Raw genomic sequence first — 16,575 nt, 5'->3', positions numbered from 1 at the left:
CCGGAGCCGGGCCGGGAGACCAGCCACTCAGCTACACCATCGCCAAGGATGAAGTGGACAGAATCCGTGATATGATCCATGCGCAGGAGGGAGAAATACGGGGCTTGAAGGAACGCGGAATCCGTCTCCCTGCCCTGGCATTGCCAACCAAGTTTTCTGGAGAAGCTTCCAAGGTTCACGTTTTCCGTCGTCAATGCCAGGCATACCTAGAAGCCCGTGATGCCGAGTTTCCCAAAGAAGACATCAAGGTGGCGTGGATTTACAGTCTCCTGGACGGCCCCGCAGCCAACTGGGCCACGGCGCTGTTCGATGAAGCCTCCCCACACCTAAGTTCCGCGCAAAACTTCCTAAATCACCTTAAGGCGACTTGGGGGATCGAGGACAATTTAGAGGCGGCCGGCCACAAACTCCGGCGCCTTTCCCAAGGGGACAGGCCCTTGTCCCAGTACATAGCCGAGTTCCGAGTGCTGGCTCAAAACACCGGTTGGAATGACATAGCCCTCAGAGGACAGTTTCGGGAGGGTCTCAATATCGAGATGTTGGAAGAAATCTCCAAGGTGGATCCTCCGAACTCTCTTGAAAGACTTATTGACCAATGTTTACGAGCCGAAGTCATGCTTGCCAACAGAAAACAATGGCTCCGAGGCCAGAGTGGGAGAGCTGGGGCAAAACCTCCCGCTCCCGCCGGCGTCCAACCACGTCCAGTGTGGAGACCCCCGCCACCAGCCCCATACCCCAGAGAAAGCGGGGAGGTGCCAAGGCAATTGGGCAATGTGCGCCCCAGGTTAGACGTTGCCGAGAAGGCCCGCCGCCAACGTCTAAACCTCTGTTGGTACTGCGGAGACGGGGGCCACTTTGCCAGAGAGTGCCCAGCCAAAAGAAAGCCCGCCGCTCGTTTGGCGGCGGCGTCCTCCATGGAGTCGGAGTCGGCCGAGGCGGCTGGCGCAAAGCCGGCGGGGGAAGCCAACGACCGGGCGTAGAAAGGCTCGCCAACCCGGTCAGAAACCCCACTCAAGAGCCGCCAACCGGGGTCCTATTTCTCCTAGTGGTCACCTTGTGGTCAGCGAAAAAAGGACCCGTCATGATCCACGCCATGATAGACTCAGGAGCAACAAACAATTTCATTGATAGAGAGTATGCCGACTCTCTGGGATTACAATATCACGATTTCAAGAACGCCCGGGTGGTGCAAGCCATAGATGGCCGTCCCCTAAAGACAGGTCCAGTAAGCCAATGGACTGAACCCACCAGAATGTGGATAAGGGAACATATGGAAGAGATTTCCTTCTTTGTTACCGAGGTTCCTCATTTCCCCGTGATTCTAGGGATTCCATGGCTGACACTCCATGACCCCAGCATCTCTTGGACCAACAGAGAATTGCAGTTTGCTTCTAAATATTGCCAAAACCATTGTCTTGTAGCCAAGGTCTGCCATGCCACAGACGCTGAATCCATCATCACCTTGCCCAAGAAATACTCAGACTTTTGGGATGTTTTCAATGAGAAGGAAGCCGAGAAACTGCCCCCGCATAGGCCTTACGATTGTGCCATTGACTTGGTGGAGGGGGCCCCGATCCCGCGAGGACACCTCTACTCCCTGACTGAACCAGAGCAAGAAGCTCTCAGGGAGTTCATAGAGTCAAACCTCCGCAAGGGGTTCATCAGACCCTCTCAATCCCCAGCCGCTTCCCCAGTGATGTTTGTGAAAAAGAAGTCAGGGGACCTACGCTTGGTGGTGGACTATAGAGCATTGAACAATATCACTAAGCGGAACCGCTACCCCCTGCCTTTGATCTCGGACCTATTAGACCGGCTTCGAGGGGCCAAGGTTTACACCAAGCTGGATCTTCAGGGGGGTTATAATCTAGTTCGCATCAGGGAGGGGGACGAGTGGAAAACCGCCTTCCAGACTAAATTCGGATTATTCGAGTCCCTAGTCATGAATTACGGATTATGTGGAGCTCCCGCAACGTTCCAGCATTTTGTCAATGACATCTTTCAGGATTATCTAGATCGGTTCTTGATCATCTACTTGGACGATTTTTTGGTGTTTTCTAGATCACAATCAGAACATGAGAACCACGTCAGAATGGTGTTACAACGATTGCGGGATCATGGACTTTATGCCAAGTTGGAAAAATGCGCTTTTGATCTGCAAGAGGTAGATTTTCTGGGATACCGTGTCTCGCCACTAGGGCTCTCCATGGACCCGGCAAAGGTTTCAGCAGTATTGGAATGGCGGGCGCCAACCAACAAGAAAGAGGTGCAGCGTTTCTTGGGGTTCGCGAACTATTACCGCAAGTTCATTCCAGACTTTGCCCGCTGGTCTGATCCAATCACCAGCTGCATCCGTGGGAAACAGCCGTTCCGCTGGACGGAGCAAGCAGAGAAAGGATTCCAGCAACTAAAGAAATTATTCACGTCCCAGCCAATCCTTCAGCACCCTGATCCTAAAACCCCTTTTGTTGTGCAGGCTGATGCCTCCGATGTGGCAATTGGGGCTGTACTCTTGCAACCAGTGGGAGATCATCTTCACCCTTGTGCTTTTTACTCCCGTCAACTAACAGCCCCAGAGAGAAATTACACTATTTGGGAAAAAGAACTTTTGGCCATAAAGGCAGCCTTTGAAACTTGGAGACATTGGTTAGAAGGGGCCAAATTTCCCATTGAGGTCCATACTGATCATCGGAATCTAGAACATCTAAGAACTGCCCGCAAGTTAAATCAGAGGCAGCAGCGCTGGGCTTTATTCTTTGAGCGTTTTGACTTCCAGATCCATTATGTAACCCCAACTCAGACCAAGCAAGCAGATGCTCTATCACGGAAACCAGAATATGCTGCAGGGCGCAGAGAGACCTTTGAATCCCAATTGCTGCAGCCCGAGAACTTTGCCACGCTCACAGTGGGGAACACCAAATCCACTCCAATTGAATCTACGTCCTCTACTCCAGGGCCCCTTTGTGCTCAGGAAATCAGGGCCAGTCAACAGGCGGATGCCTGGGCTCAAGATCAACTTCGCCAAGGACTACATTTTCCTTTCTCGCTTAAGGATGGGTTGCTTTGCTATAGAAATCATGTCTACATCCCTCCAGGACCGAGCAGGGAAAAGGCACTTCGTCTATGTCATGACTGCAAGCCAGCAGGGCATTTCGGATTATTTAAAACCATGCATTTGATCCTAAGAGATTTCTGGTGGCCCAAGATCCGCAATGATGTGGAAAAATATGTCAATACCTGCCCGGTATGCCAGCGTTCCAAGACAAGAAGGGAAAAGCCCTCAGGGCTACTGCATCCCCTTCCTACTCCATCTCATCCATGGGAAATAATTTCTGCAGATTTTATCACTGACCTACCACCTTCCCTTGGATTCACCACGATCCTAGTGGTGGTGGACCTTTTTACCAAGTTAGCCCATTTCATTCCCTGCGATGGCCTCCCCACGGCCAAAGAGACTGCAGATTTATTCCTTCAGCATGTTTTCAGACTACATGGTTTGTCCAAGAGTTTGGTCACAGACCGTGGGACTCAATTCACCTCTCGTTTCTGGAAAGCACTACAAAAACTATTGGGCATAGACTCTCGTTTATCTTCGGCTCACCATCCCCAAACGGATGGGCAAACTGAGCGCACCAATGCCACTTTGGAACAATACCTTCGCTGTTATGTAAACTATCAGCAGGACAATTGGGCTTCCCTGTTACTGCTGTCGGAGTTTGCCTACAACAATGGTGTCCAGGCTTCAACTAAAGAAACCCCGTTCTTTGCGAACTACGGTTTCCATCCACGTTTCTTTCCTTCTGTCATTGAAACCTCAGAAGTTCCCGCAGCGGAGGACTGGCTGCAAGAACTCACAGCGGTGCAACAACTTTTGCTCCAGCAACTAGACCAAGCCAAGGAGGACTATAAATGTCACGCTGACAAACATCGCCAGCCGGGCCCCGAAATCAAGGTAGGAGACCGGGTTCTTCTGTCCACTCGCTTTTTGCCCTCCCACCGCCCTTGCCGGAAGCTAGATGCCCGTTTCATTGGTCCCTATCCAGTGGTGGTGCAACTTAACCCCGTGACTTTCAAACTTCAACTTCCGCGCTCTATGCGCATTCATCCAGTGTTTCATCGCTCCCTGCTCCTTCCGGCGGATGGTGTGCGCCCTGATGCAGACCGGCCGGCCCCCACTCCTGTTTTGGTGGATGGGGAGGAGGAATTCGAGGTTCAGGACATTTTGGATTCTCGCTTTCATCGCCGCCGCCTTCAGTATCTCATTGACTGGGTAGGTTTTGGCCCCGAAGAACGCTCTTGGGAAGACGCTTCCACAGTCCATGCCCCCGATTTAGCCCTCCGCTTCCACCAGGCCTACCCCGCCAAGCCGCGGCCCCGCACCTTGGGAAGGGAGCCCATTTTTGAGGGGGGCCTTGAGGAGGGGGATAGTGTGATGACTCATGGGCCTTGTAGTCCCGTTCCTAACACTGTTGTGACAGATGAAGAGGAAAACTTAGGTTTCCCACCGTTTCAGCCAGAATTGGAGCTTTTTCAGCCAGAATTGGAGCCCTTGCACCTGCAGGAGATTTGCCTTCCAGAAGTCTGCCAAACAAGCCTTGAGCTGAAATCTCCCCCATTTTCTCGCCACGATTATTATAAACAACAGAAAAGCGCTCAGGAGGCTTCTCGCAGGAGCGCTAGGATAGCTGCCAGGCATTCAGCTGATTAAGCCTGCTTCCCATGGGAAACTTTAGGGAGTCATGCATCTGGACACAGAGAATGGCTTTTGGTTCTGGTTCCCCAGAGAATTGTTCTTTGGTGGGAAAACGAGATCCTATTTAGGTGTTTTGCCCACGTAGGAATCTTGCGGAGTCAATTCGTCAGCTTCGGGAGTAGGTTGTGTGTGGACTACGCTACTCCCGCTTCCAAGCCCTCGTTCCCGTTTCCAGCCTTGCTTTGCTTCCCAGGACCTTGTCTTGCTCCACGGACATTGCCTTGCTTCCCGGACCTCGCCGCGAATTTACCACGGATCCTGTTCTTGCTCCTCGTTTCTTGTTGCCTTGAATTAAGCCTAGTGTTCCAAGAATCAAGTTTACTTCCAGCCTTGCTTAAGTTTCTTGGACTAAAGGACCTTGTCATCTCCCCTCACTTTGCTTGGCAAAGTGAGTGTTTCGGTTATTGGATTACAACTTTGGACCTTAATATTTCATATTGGACATTGTTTCTTTGGACTAATTTTGACCTTTCCTGAAAGGTCTATTTCTGGACTATTTTCTACACTTGTTTTTATTAACTTTATATACTCCTACAATAAAGATATTAGATAGATTCTGGCCTCTGTGTATGGTTATTGGTGCTCTGCAGCCTGGGTCTTGACAGGTTTGAAGATATGCATTTGTGCCTGCTATGTATTTATGGGCCCCACATAGCCCCCGCCATCAACTGGACTCTGTTCCTCTATTGTTTGGGAAGCAACTGGCTGCTGTTTCCACTCCTCTCACAGGAGGAACCTCCATTACAAAGGGAATTTCAAGTCCATCCCTGGCCAACACAGGCCCCTTCTACACTGCCTTTTAAATCCAAATTATATTCTTTGAACTGGATTATATGGCAGTGTAGATTTACATAATCCAAGCAGATAATATGGATTATCTCATTGGATAATCTGTATTATATGTCAGTGTAGAAGGGGCCACAGCCAACAGTGATGAAGTCTTCCAGCTGTGCTCCAATAACATTTAGAGAGCCACCTGTTTCCAATCATTTCTGTGATTACATAACTGAATTGAACTTTTGTTATACAGTTGTTGTCATTTCAGAACACAAGCTTCTAATGAGCATCAACAACTTGGCTTTTGTGTAAAAGAAAAAAATGAAGAAATAAACATAGACAAAACAGAGCTACTTTTTTCTGTAACTACTCAACCATTACTTTGTTACTGCTGCAAATTGATCTTTTATCTTAGCCTTCTTATTGCTTTAACTGACCAAAGGTGCCCTAAAATTACACTAGTATCAAGAAAAAACTGAGTGGTATTGCCAAATCTTGGGCACCTTCTACACTGCCTTATAATCTAGGTTATCAAAGCAGATAATCTACATTATCTAGTTTGAACTAGATTATATCTAGATTTTATATGGACCTTGGATAACCATGAGTAAAGGTTCTTGAGTGATCTACTGTCTTAACAGGTTGGGCAAATGTGCCAGTTGCCTGCTCTCTTATCCAAATACAGGTCCCTTCTACACTGCCATATAAAACCAGATTATCTGGTTTGAACTGGGTTATATGGCAGTGTAGATTCATATAATCCGCTCAAAGCAGATATTGTGGATTATCTGCTTTGATAATCTGGATTATATAGCCATGTAGAAAGGGCCTAAGTAAGTCCTGTTGATTTGAGCAACTCTGCTGGAATTATAGTTTGGATCTATCCTATTCACCCTGACATGCAGAACATAGTTCACCATCATACATAAACTGTTTCCACATGTTTCAGTATTCACCGTTTCAACTGTTCTAGACTCCAGCAGTGAAAAAATTAATTCATCAATTGGAAGCTACTGATGAAAATGACCTGTTCTCATTCCACAGCACCTGGAATTATAGATTAAAGTACCATCAGGTTTTATGGACTAAAGAACAAAACCAGGATATAATGTGAACATAGAACCAGTCATATGTGGTCATATTTCCTGGCCTCTCCAATACAGAGAAAGTTACAATTTTACTGAAGCTGGTAAAATAAATGTAATGGCAGTGGCATTGACCTTTTCATGTACTTTTGATGCTGAAGTCTGGATTTTTATTGAGTGAGTATGGCTTCTTGTGGCTTCAAATCTTCTGACTTCCTTCAGTATTAAGATGCATTGCAGCATTGTTGAGTCAGTACGAGATTTAAGCACAAACCAAGTAAACTTGCCATTGCTCATTGGCTCAATCGATGTTCTGCAGTGAATATTCAGTGCATTCCCACATAACTGAATTCTAATCCTATCATGTAATGGAACTAGAGGAAATAAAGCGGCAGGAGAGAGGTGGCCAACTTCTTGGGGTAAATATTGGACTTAGTTGTGAAACAAATCAAAATTTTGCAACCACGTCAAAAGAGAAATTAGATCCATCTAGGAGTCAGATGAGAAGCACTGAAACCTCACAGAAAGGCTGGTAATTTGCAAAGTGTAGAACCATGAGCACTGTAGGGAAAGTAAGTAGATGATTTCTTTTAAAATTTATTTTTTAACCCAGATGTGTGTGAGAGAGAAAGAGAATGTGTGAAAGCTGGCACTTAAGCATCTAAATACAGTAGAGTCTCACTTATCCAACACTTGCTTATCCAACGTTCTGGATTATCCAACACATTTTTGTAGTCAATGTTTTCAATAAATCGTGATATTTTGGTGCTAAATTCGCAAATACAGTAATTACTACATAGCATTACTGAGTATTGAACTACTTTTTCTGTCAAATTTGTTGTATAACATGATGTTTTGGTGCTTAATTTGTAAAATCATAACCTAATTTGATGTTTAATAAGCTTTTCCTTAATGCCTCCTTATTATCCAACATATTCACTTATCCAACGTTCTGCTGGCCCGTTTATGTTGGATAAGTGAGACTCTACTGTACAAATAGCTATATTGCACTTTGCTTTTGTCTGTGCCTCCTCCCTCCTCTCCTCTCTCCATAAGTAAATTTTCTGCAACCTACTTTCCAATTTGCACTCATCTTGCAGCATATGAATTAATCGGAGGACAAAGAGCAAAAGTGGGAGGCAAAGAGCAAATGTTTTAAAAGCAGGTGAAAAAAAGGACAGAGCAAATCAAAACTTTACAACCACTGTAAAAGAAAAAAATGATCCATCTAGGAGGCAGACTAGAAGCACTTTAACCGCACAGTAAGGCTAGCAATTTGCAAAGAGTAGAATCATGAGTACCTCAGGGAACGTAAGTAGAGGATTTCAAATTTATTTTTCAACCCAGATATGTGTGTGAGAGAGTATGTGTGTGAAAACTGGCATTTAAACATGCAAGTAGGAATTGCTATATTGCATTTTCTTTGTTTGCAGAAGTTTGCTATTGATTAAACCAACTGGGAAATGCAAGACCCCCCTTCTCTCCTCCCTTTCTATGAATTACCTGCTTTGTAATTTGAACCCAGCTTGCAGCAATTGAAGTAAACTGAGGACAGTGAGAAGAAAGTGGGAGACAGGTGAAAAAACATGACTACAGAGCATTAATCCAGAGCAGAGTTTTTCAAACTGTACTCCTCCAGATGTTTTGGATTTCAGCTCCCACAATTCCTAACAACTGGTAAACTGGCTGGGACTTCTGGGAGCTGAAGTCCAAAACATCTGGAGGAGTACAGCTTGAGAAACACTGATCCAGAGTGTACCGCCAAATCAAGACATCTGGAGGGTATATAGTCGCCACCTGTGCACGTAAATGAAGGAATACCGAGTTGAACCTGTTCAGATTGCAGTTGTGAGGAGTACTCTTTCAAGTAGTAAACTGTTAGTCTAGAAGGCTTAGATTCCTATACTACCCCAACTGCCATCACTAAAAAAGTCATAAAATCTAAAAAAGTAATTTTATACCCTGCTGAATTTTAGGGGATTAAGTCCAATGTAAACTGCCATGAAGATCCTGAAAAAAAGAAAGCAAGAATGTCTATTTCAAATTATAAATATAAGAATTGTCTCATCTATTATTCATACAGGTCATCAAATGTAAAGCTGCCATAGTCTTTGAAGCTAAGGGTCCGTTTAAGATCGTGGAAATAGAAGTGGCCCCTCCAAAGGCACATGAAGTTCGCATTAAGGTAAAGGAGGCAAATCTAAAACTATATTAGTGGAGATTATCAGTATTTACACACACTCACGCAAATCACGGTAGCATTACCATTAAGTGAAGCGAAGCAGCTGCCTGGGAGCATCTAACTGAATTTAGGGAGTCTGGGAACTGGGACAGCTTTTCTCTCCCATCCCTTTCTGACATCCTACACCAGGGTTGTCCAAACTTTTTGCCAAGAGGGCCAGACTTGGTGAAATGAAAATGTGCGGGGACCTACCATTCAGCCTGACATTCTTTGAATTATTAACATTAAATGCAAATGTGTCTGAAATTAGGAAGTCTGATAAATGGGACAACTTTTCTCTCATCGCTTTCAAACATCCTACACTAAACTATTGCAAGGTGCTGGTGGGAACTCAAAGCAAGCAGTTGCAAAAATGCTCAACACTTCACAACACTCTTTAAATAGTCTTTCTGTGTCAAAGAGTGTATTTATGTTTATGCATCCATTCTACAGTAGATAAACCCTAAATAGTTGATGCAAAATACTGATCTCTATTTTTATAGCAGAGGTCCCCAAACTAAGGCCCGCGGGCCAGATGTGGCCCCTCCAAGGTCATAATTTGGCCCCTGTCCTAAACTTTAGACTTAGGGGACACAACAACAACAACAATCCTAATTAACTTGACTGTCTCATCAGCAAAAGCAGGCCCACATTTTCCATTGAAATCCTGGTAAGTTTATGTGAGTTAAAATTACTGTACATTTTAAATATTGTTTTGTAAGTTCATACTATTTTGAACTACAAATACTATATGTGCAGTATGCATTGGAATTTGTTTTATTCAACCTATAGGGTTTTTTTCATACTATAGTCCAGCCCCCCAACAGCCTGAGGGATCGTAAACCGGCCCTCAGCTTAAAAAATTTGAGGACCCCTGTTTTATAGTGTTGGCATATGATTATATCTAACCTCTCTATTTTTAAATCAAAATTGACATTTAAATGGAATACAAGGAAAATCCTTAGATGATGAATAACGGCAAGAAATTTTTAAATGGAAAGCAACTGTCTGTAGCACTCTTTCATCTTTATTGCAGATTTTGGGCACTGGAATCTGCCGCACAGATGAGCACGTACAGGCTGGTGCAATAAAAGTGAACTACCCAGTTATTCCTGGTCATGAAGCAGTTGGTATTGTGGAGAGCATTGGGGAAGGAGTCACCTGTGTGAAGCCAGGTACGGTAAAGCACACAGAGTGCAAGGAGAGAACATCCACATATAAACATAATAACAAAAACTAGTCTAGCCAACAAAACCAGAGTGATTATGGTTAAATAATATCATTTATTGTTCAAATGTGTTTCAGATATTTTCAGTAAATAATGCTGAAAAGGAAATGAATGCAAACCAGATAACTTTATTTGAAGAAGGATAGTAACTCTTGTTGCAACTCCTAGGATTTCGACCTCATTAGATGCAGTCCTCTGTGTCTTCTCCCCATTTCTCTACACTGCCGAAACTGAGTCCCACGAAGTCGATCACAGGATTCAGGGCAATTTAGAAAAGATACATTCCCAGCCAAGTCTCCAGAGCCAAGAGAGAGCAAAGGGAAATATAGCTCCCTCTATCTTCCCTCCCCTTCCTGTTGGCAGGAGCATTCTTCATAGCAGCCGTCTTTGAAAATAGACAGTCCTAACCAAGTTGGGTTTTCTGCTAGGAGCAATCTTGCTTTTTGCAGTAATTTGGATGTTTCAATAGCTGTGGACCAACTATGCTATTACATTGTCTAAAACCTTCAGGCTCACAATTGTTTTATAATTTCTAGGAGACAAAGTCATCCCACTCTGTCTTCCACAATGTGGGAGATGCCCACCTTGCAAGAATCCAGAAGGCAACATGTGCCAAAAGTCTGAGTAAGTTTTTGTTACCACTATCAGCAGTATTAGAAAGTACTTCACCAGTATTGCAACCTTTCTTATTTGTGTTGAAAATCACACACACATAAATTTTCTTTTCCGTGTTTTAAAGCTTTCTTACAGCTAAGGGAGTAATGTATGATGGCACCAGCCGATTCTCTTACAAAGGGAAACCAGTTCACAATTTTGTTAACACCAGCACCTTTACTGAATACACCGTGGTGCATGAGGATGCAGTGGTCAAAATAGATCCTGCAGCTCCCATTGAGAAAGCTTGTCTGATGGGCTGTGGATTTTCCACTGGCTATGGTGCTGCCACCAAAACTGCAAAGGTAGGTATCAGGACCTGCAGCAGGGTGAATTTGTCTAGTATCTGAATTTTGTGACTAAGGTGAATCAGTTATGAAATGGTAACGCCAAATATTTCTGCTTTGTCATATTTCATTTAAACTCAACAATGAAGAGTTTAACCTAAAAGTTTAACCTGATCAGCCTCAAGTCAAGTAGGTCTTTTGAGTGAATCATTGTATAGAGCAGGGGTCCTCAAACTTTTTAAGCAGAGGGCCGGTCCGCAATCTTTCAGACTGTGGAGGGGCTGAATTATCATTTGAAAAAAAAACCCCGAACAAATTCCTGTGCACACTGCACATGTCTTATTTGTAGTGCAAAACAACAACAATAACAATGAAAGGACAATACAATATTTAAAAATGAAAACAATCGTAACCAACATAAACCTATTAGGATTTCAATGGGAAGTGTGGGCCTGCTTCTGGCCAATGAGATAGTCAAATTAATTAGGATTGTTGTTGTTGTTGTGTGCCTTTAAGTCATTTCAGACTTTGAGCGAGCCTAAGTCTAAATTTATTTATTTACTCCTTTACTACATTTATTTATTACATTTATATCCTGCCCTTCTCACCCCGAAGGGGACTCAGAGCAGCTGTATGTACATACAATATATTATATCATTAGCATAGCACAATATTAGCATTATATATTATTATATTGAACTATACCACTATACTGTAATATTATATGTAATATATAACATATAATTAATATTATTATATGGTATTATTATTAGTATTGTATAACATAATATTATTATCAATATTATATGTATATACAATATATTATATTATTAAAAATGATATAAAATATTATATTATAAAACTGAGGGCAGGGGCCAGGTAAATGACCTCGGAGGGCCGCATCCGGCCCCCGGGCCTTAGTTTGGGGACCCCTGGTATAGAGTATCATTGTACAGGTAAAGCCCATTGATTCAGTGAATCTAGTTAGGGCAAATGACATAATTGGATTTTAATATCATGGTCTGCAGGAAATGTTTTTGTTGACTATGCAAGAATATTATGAACTGCATACCATGTTTGTTTGTCCATTAGATACATCTGAGGAAAATAACTCATTCTTGAAAAGCTTACTTTACCACTTTTGTTCTCTGAGGTGCTACAAGATCCTTTTGCATACTGATATTCCAGACTAAAGGGGCCTCTGATGGCACAGTGTGTTAAAGCACTGAGCTGCTGAACTTGTGGACCAAAAGGTCCCAAGTTCAAATCCCGGGAGCGGAATGAGTGCCCGCTGTTAGCCCCAGCTCCTGCCAACCTAGCAGTTTGAAAACATGCAAATGTGAGTAGATCAATAGGTACTGCTCCAGCAGGAATGTAATGGCGCTCCATGCAATCATGCCAGCCACATGACCTTGGAGGTGTCTAGGGACAACGCCGGCTCTTCGGCTTATAATAATAATAATAATAATAATAATAATAATAATAATAACTTTATTTATACCCCGCCACCATCTCCCCAACGGGGACTCGGGGCGGCTTACATGGGGCCATGCCCAGGACAATACACTATAGCAAAATATAAAAACAGCATATCATAATACAGTTAAACAATACAATAAATAGTCATATACAGTACAACACAAAATCACAAAAGCAATATAACAGGGCGGGCCGCATGAACACTCAGTTAAAACTTGGGGTGAGAAAAAGATAAGAATAAAAACCACGGGGAACAGGGACATAAGATAGAAAAACAGTCTAGAGGATAGATGTTGGGGGGAGTAACAAAAGAAGTGCATAACAGTTACTCTCCGAAAGCACACCGGAAAAGCCACGTTTTTAAGTCTTTCCTAAAGGCTAAAAGAGTGGGGGCTTGCCTGATTTCAATGGGCAGCGAGTTCCATAATCGGGGGGCCACAGCAGAAAAGGCCCTCTCCCTTGTTCCCACAAGGCGGGTCTGGGATATAGGCAGTGGTGACAGGACATGGAGATGAGCACCAACCCCCAGAGTCAGACACGACCGGACTTAACGTCAGGGGAAACCTTTATCTTTACCTTTATTCCAGACTAACATTGTTACCCAAAAATTGAGTGCTTCAAACTGGCTGAAAGTTGGCCAGTATAGTGGGATACAGAGAGAAGGGTTTGCAGCAATATACTTACAATTACCTACTTTGTCATGCTACAGCTCCATCTTATTTTGGTGACCTTTCTCTCTACCCATTTTTCCTGTCTTCCTCTGGCTTTTTTTGATAATACAGAAAGGATTTAACACATTGTGGTAGATATCACTTCTCCTAGAACCAAGTCCACATCACAAAGCTGGGCAAATCCAAAGTGACAGAACATTAGCAACATTTTATTCATTCTTTAGATGGCAGTAGCACAGAAATGCCTATTTTTAAGCCTAGTTTTGTTTTGAAGCTGCCTCAATGAGCCTTACATATTTATATCTTCCTCTAAGTTACAGTAGAATTCTCAAGTTTCAACAGGGAACCTGAAACTACAGGTAGGAGATCAGACAGATAAAATAATGAGTTGAAAGATAAATAAACCGAAAAAGAGCTAACTTATAATCATATAGCTTCATGTTTCTAAGATTTTGGGGATCAATTTTTATTATGTTGATGTCCATGCAGGTGACTCCTGGTTCTACTTGTGCTGTTTTTGGTCTGGGAGGAGTCGGCCTCCCAGTAATCATAGGCTGTAAAACATCTGGAGCATCACGGATCATTGGGATTGACATCAACAAGGCTAAATTTCCCATCGCTAAAGAGCTGGGTGCCACTGAATGTATCAGTCCTCTGGATTTCAAGAAGCCCATCAATGAAGTGCTGCTAGACATGACTGATGGAGAAGGCGTGGACTATTCCTTTGAAGTGATTGGACACACAGATACTATGGTATGTGCACAAAGTACATTGTTTGATAGATCTGAAAGGGAAGGGACTGGAACATATGCATTGCTTTTCTTAATCTTCTTTTTCTTGAGATTCTGCTCCAATAAACTGTTGCAGCAAAGCTTTACATAACAAGACTAGTAGACAAGATTTCAAGAAGTTGAAATTAGAGCTTGTTATTACGAGGAAAAATGCTCCACTGAAGCTTCATCACAAATTTTATGGCAACCTAATATTTTCAAAATTCAGTTGTCAAGGAGCAAATGGTGCATTAAATTCTTCTGGACAGTGGCACAGATGGCAAAACAAACATTAGTGGGGTATTAACCCTTTCCTTTGCTATCCAAAACTGAATGCTATCCAAAATATGGATGACTGGAGGTACTCTTAAAAATATACCTATCTGATTAACATACAAATTCAACTTAAAAATAAACCTACAGAACCAATCTTGTCTGTAACCCAGGGACTTCCCATATTTGATACAATGTTGAAGAAGTAGTATATGTAATGTCTTGCATTGTTCCATATACTGATACAGAAAACCCTAGGAGATTTTATAGCAGAGCATGTAATAGTTTTTTTTTCTTCTTGGAATTGATCTGAATGTGTGACTTTGGATTTATCTTAGGCTGCTGCATTGGCTTCCTGCAACTTAAACTACGGTGTCAGTGTGATGGTGGGAGTGCCACCTTCAGCAGCAGAGATGACTTTGTCTCCAAGACTTATTTTCACAGGACGCACTTGGAAAGGATCTGTGTTCGGAGGTATGGCTGAAGCAACAGCTAGTACATGGCTGCTAAAAAGATATAATGCGTTCTGTGATCACGGGAAGCTCAATGTGTGCCATTGTAGTAGGATTTGTTGGAGAATACCGGGGAGAAGAGGAGGAGCATTCTGAGTTGCATGGCATAGCACAAAGTATAACCCCAGACATTGCTCTAACTCTCAACAGCCCTAGAAAGCATAGATGGCATGTAACTTGTGTAAAAAAATATGTAAGCATGTTTCAGTGTGGAAATGTGTGGGTTTATAAGAGCTTTACAAGTTAATGTGAGCAATCTTATTTGCAGGTCTGAAAAGCAAAGATGATATTCCTAAACTGGTTTTGGCGGGCATGGAGAAAAAGTTCAATCTAGATCCACTAGTCACCCATGTTCTGCCTTTTGAGAAAATCAACGAAGGCTTTGAACTCCTCCATAAAGGACAAAGGTAAACATTTTCTTTTTAAATAGCTATACTCAGTAAAGCAGGGAATGTAGTTTAGCTTTTAATCTAAACATTAAAGATGATTTGTATATTGCTGAATCTGTTTGGGGGACAGAGTTCAGATCCTGAATTTCAAGTTCTGCTACAATCCAGAGCAGTTTCTTTGCCCAGTTGAAAATTATTGTGCTGGTCCAACATATAATGTACTGGTGTACCAAAATCTCTGAAATTTTTTATGTTGCCAGACTGTCTATCAATTCCTCTTTTTTTCTGTTTCAAACATTGCAATGAGGATTTAAATCTGAAATTTTCTGTTGAAATATATTGAAACAAAAATGACGTAGGATCAAGAATGCAATTCTAACCAACTAAGATACCCAAAGCAGTGCAGAGCCAACCATAACCCCAGTAAAAATACTAAACCTAACCCACTTTAGAGATGCTTAAAATAATTTAGAACTATTCTCAACCAAGCTCAAATCTTCATTAAGCTGAACAGAAGCTACCACGTTTAACTTTAAATTGTGTTCTGATGTTTCAGTATCCGTACTGTTCTGAAAATGTAAAGACCCTGGAGATGCAAATACAAAACAGCTCAATTCCAGAAGAATGATCAATTGCAAATCACATCATGGAACATCTGTGGAAAGAATTGCATATTATTGTATTCCAAGCAGCAATACTGCTTTATCAACCTATAGATCAATCCTATTTTTTCTCAGGGTTGGATAAGAGATAACTTTGTCTTCTTATTCATATTCTCAATGCCTTGGAGACTACGTTTAATTAAGCCATGTTGTTGTTGTTTATTTGTTCAGTCGCTTCCGATTCTTCATAACCTCATAGACCAGCCCACGCCAGAGCTCCCTGTCGGCCGTGGCCACCCCCAGCTCCTTCAAGGTCAAGCCAGTCACTTCAACGATACGATCCTTCCATCTTGCTCTTGGTCTGCCCCTCTTCCTTTTTCCTTCCATTTTCCCCAGCATCTTTATCTTCTCCAAGCTTTCCTGTCTTTCCAAAGTACTTCAATCATCACCTGATCAGTTTTAGACTAACCACAACCTTAAACCTCTGCAGAGGTGGAGGACCAATTAAGATGGTCTGCCCCAGGAGACGTATGGATCCAAGCAGATTCCTGATGTCTCTTGGGGATTTTTCTGGCATGCAAGCAGACAATCCTGTCGAGGTTCTGGTCGATCTCTATAACACCGAGGTTGTCAGGGGTGTAGACACGATCACCCCTGAGTGTCCCCTCTCATCACGTAGAGTCAACCCAGCTCCTTGGTACACTGAGGAGTTGACGAAGATGAAGCGGACGACACAGAGACTAGAGTGCCTCTGGCGGAGGACTGTCTGACTGAACATGGGCTAGAGCCTCACTTAAGGCCTATTCCACAGCTTTGAGGACAGCCAGAAAAGCTTTTTAGACTGCTCACATTGTGTCTGCAACCAATAGACCAGCGG

At 43.0% G+C, this 16,575-nt stretch overlaps 1 protein-coding gene across 2 annotated transcripts; it reads left to right on the top strand.

The window, feature by feature from the left end:
• The first annotated feature begins 7,005 nt into the window (after nt 1-7,005).
• LOC100553462 (alcohol dehydrogenase 1B) lies at nt 7,006-16,133 on the top strand. Of its 2 annotated transcripts, none has more exons than XM_003225739.4 (9): nt 7,006-7,184; nt 8,696-8,797; nt 9,870-10,008; nt 10,598-10,685; nt 10,801-11,020; nt 13,642-13,905; nt 14,534-14,669; nt 14,976-15,114; nt 15,653-16,133. In XM_003225739.4, exons 1-9 carry the CDS (start codon nt 7,167-7,169, stop codon nt 15,675-15,677), a joined length of 1,131 nt encoding a protein of 376 aa, XP_003225787.1. In that variant the 5' UTR covers nt 7,006-7,166; the 3' UTR covers nt 15,678-16,133. The 2 variants fall into 2 exon arrangements, with proteins under 2 accessions (XP_003225787.1, XP_062838377.1); XM_062982307.1 differs by lacking the exon at nt 7,006-7,184 and adding an exon at nt 7,714-7,923.
• The last annotated feature ends 442 nt before the right edge of the window (nt 16,134-16,575 follow it).

Source organism: Anolis carolinensis, chromosome 5 (genome assembly GCF_035594765.1).
Source record: "Anolis carolinensis isolate JA03-04 chromosome 5, rAnoCar3.1.pri, whole genome shotgun sequence".
NCBI lineage: Eukaryota > Metazoa > Chordata > Lepidosauria > Squamata > Dactyloidae > Anolis > Anolis carolinensis.
This window is presented reverse-complemented; position numbering and strand designations above follow the sequence as displayed.

Bases quoted from the DNA above. Each gene is read 5' to 3' on its own strand.
- LOC100553462 (XM_003225739.4), top strand. The intron at 10,686-10,800 runs GTAAGTTTTTGT...CGTGTTTTAAAG, and splicing joins AACATGTGCCAAAAGTCTGA to CTTTCTTACAGCTAAGGGAG. The intron at 14,670-14,975 runs GTATGGCTGAAG...TCTTATTTGCAG, and splicing joins GAAAGGATCTGTGTTCGGAG to GTCTGAAAAGCAAAGATGAT.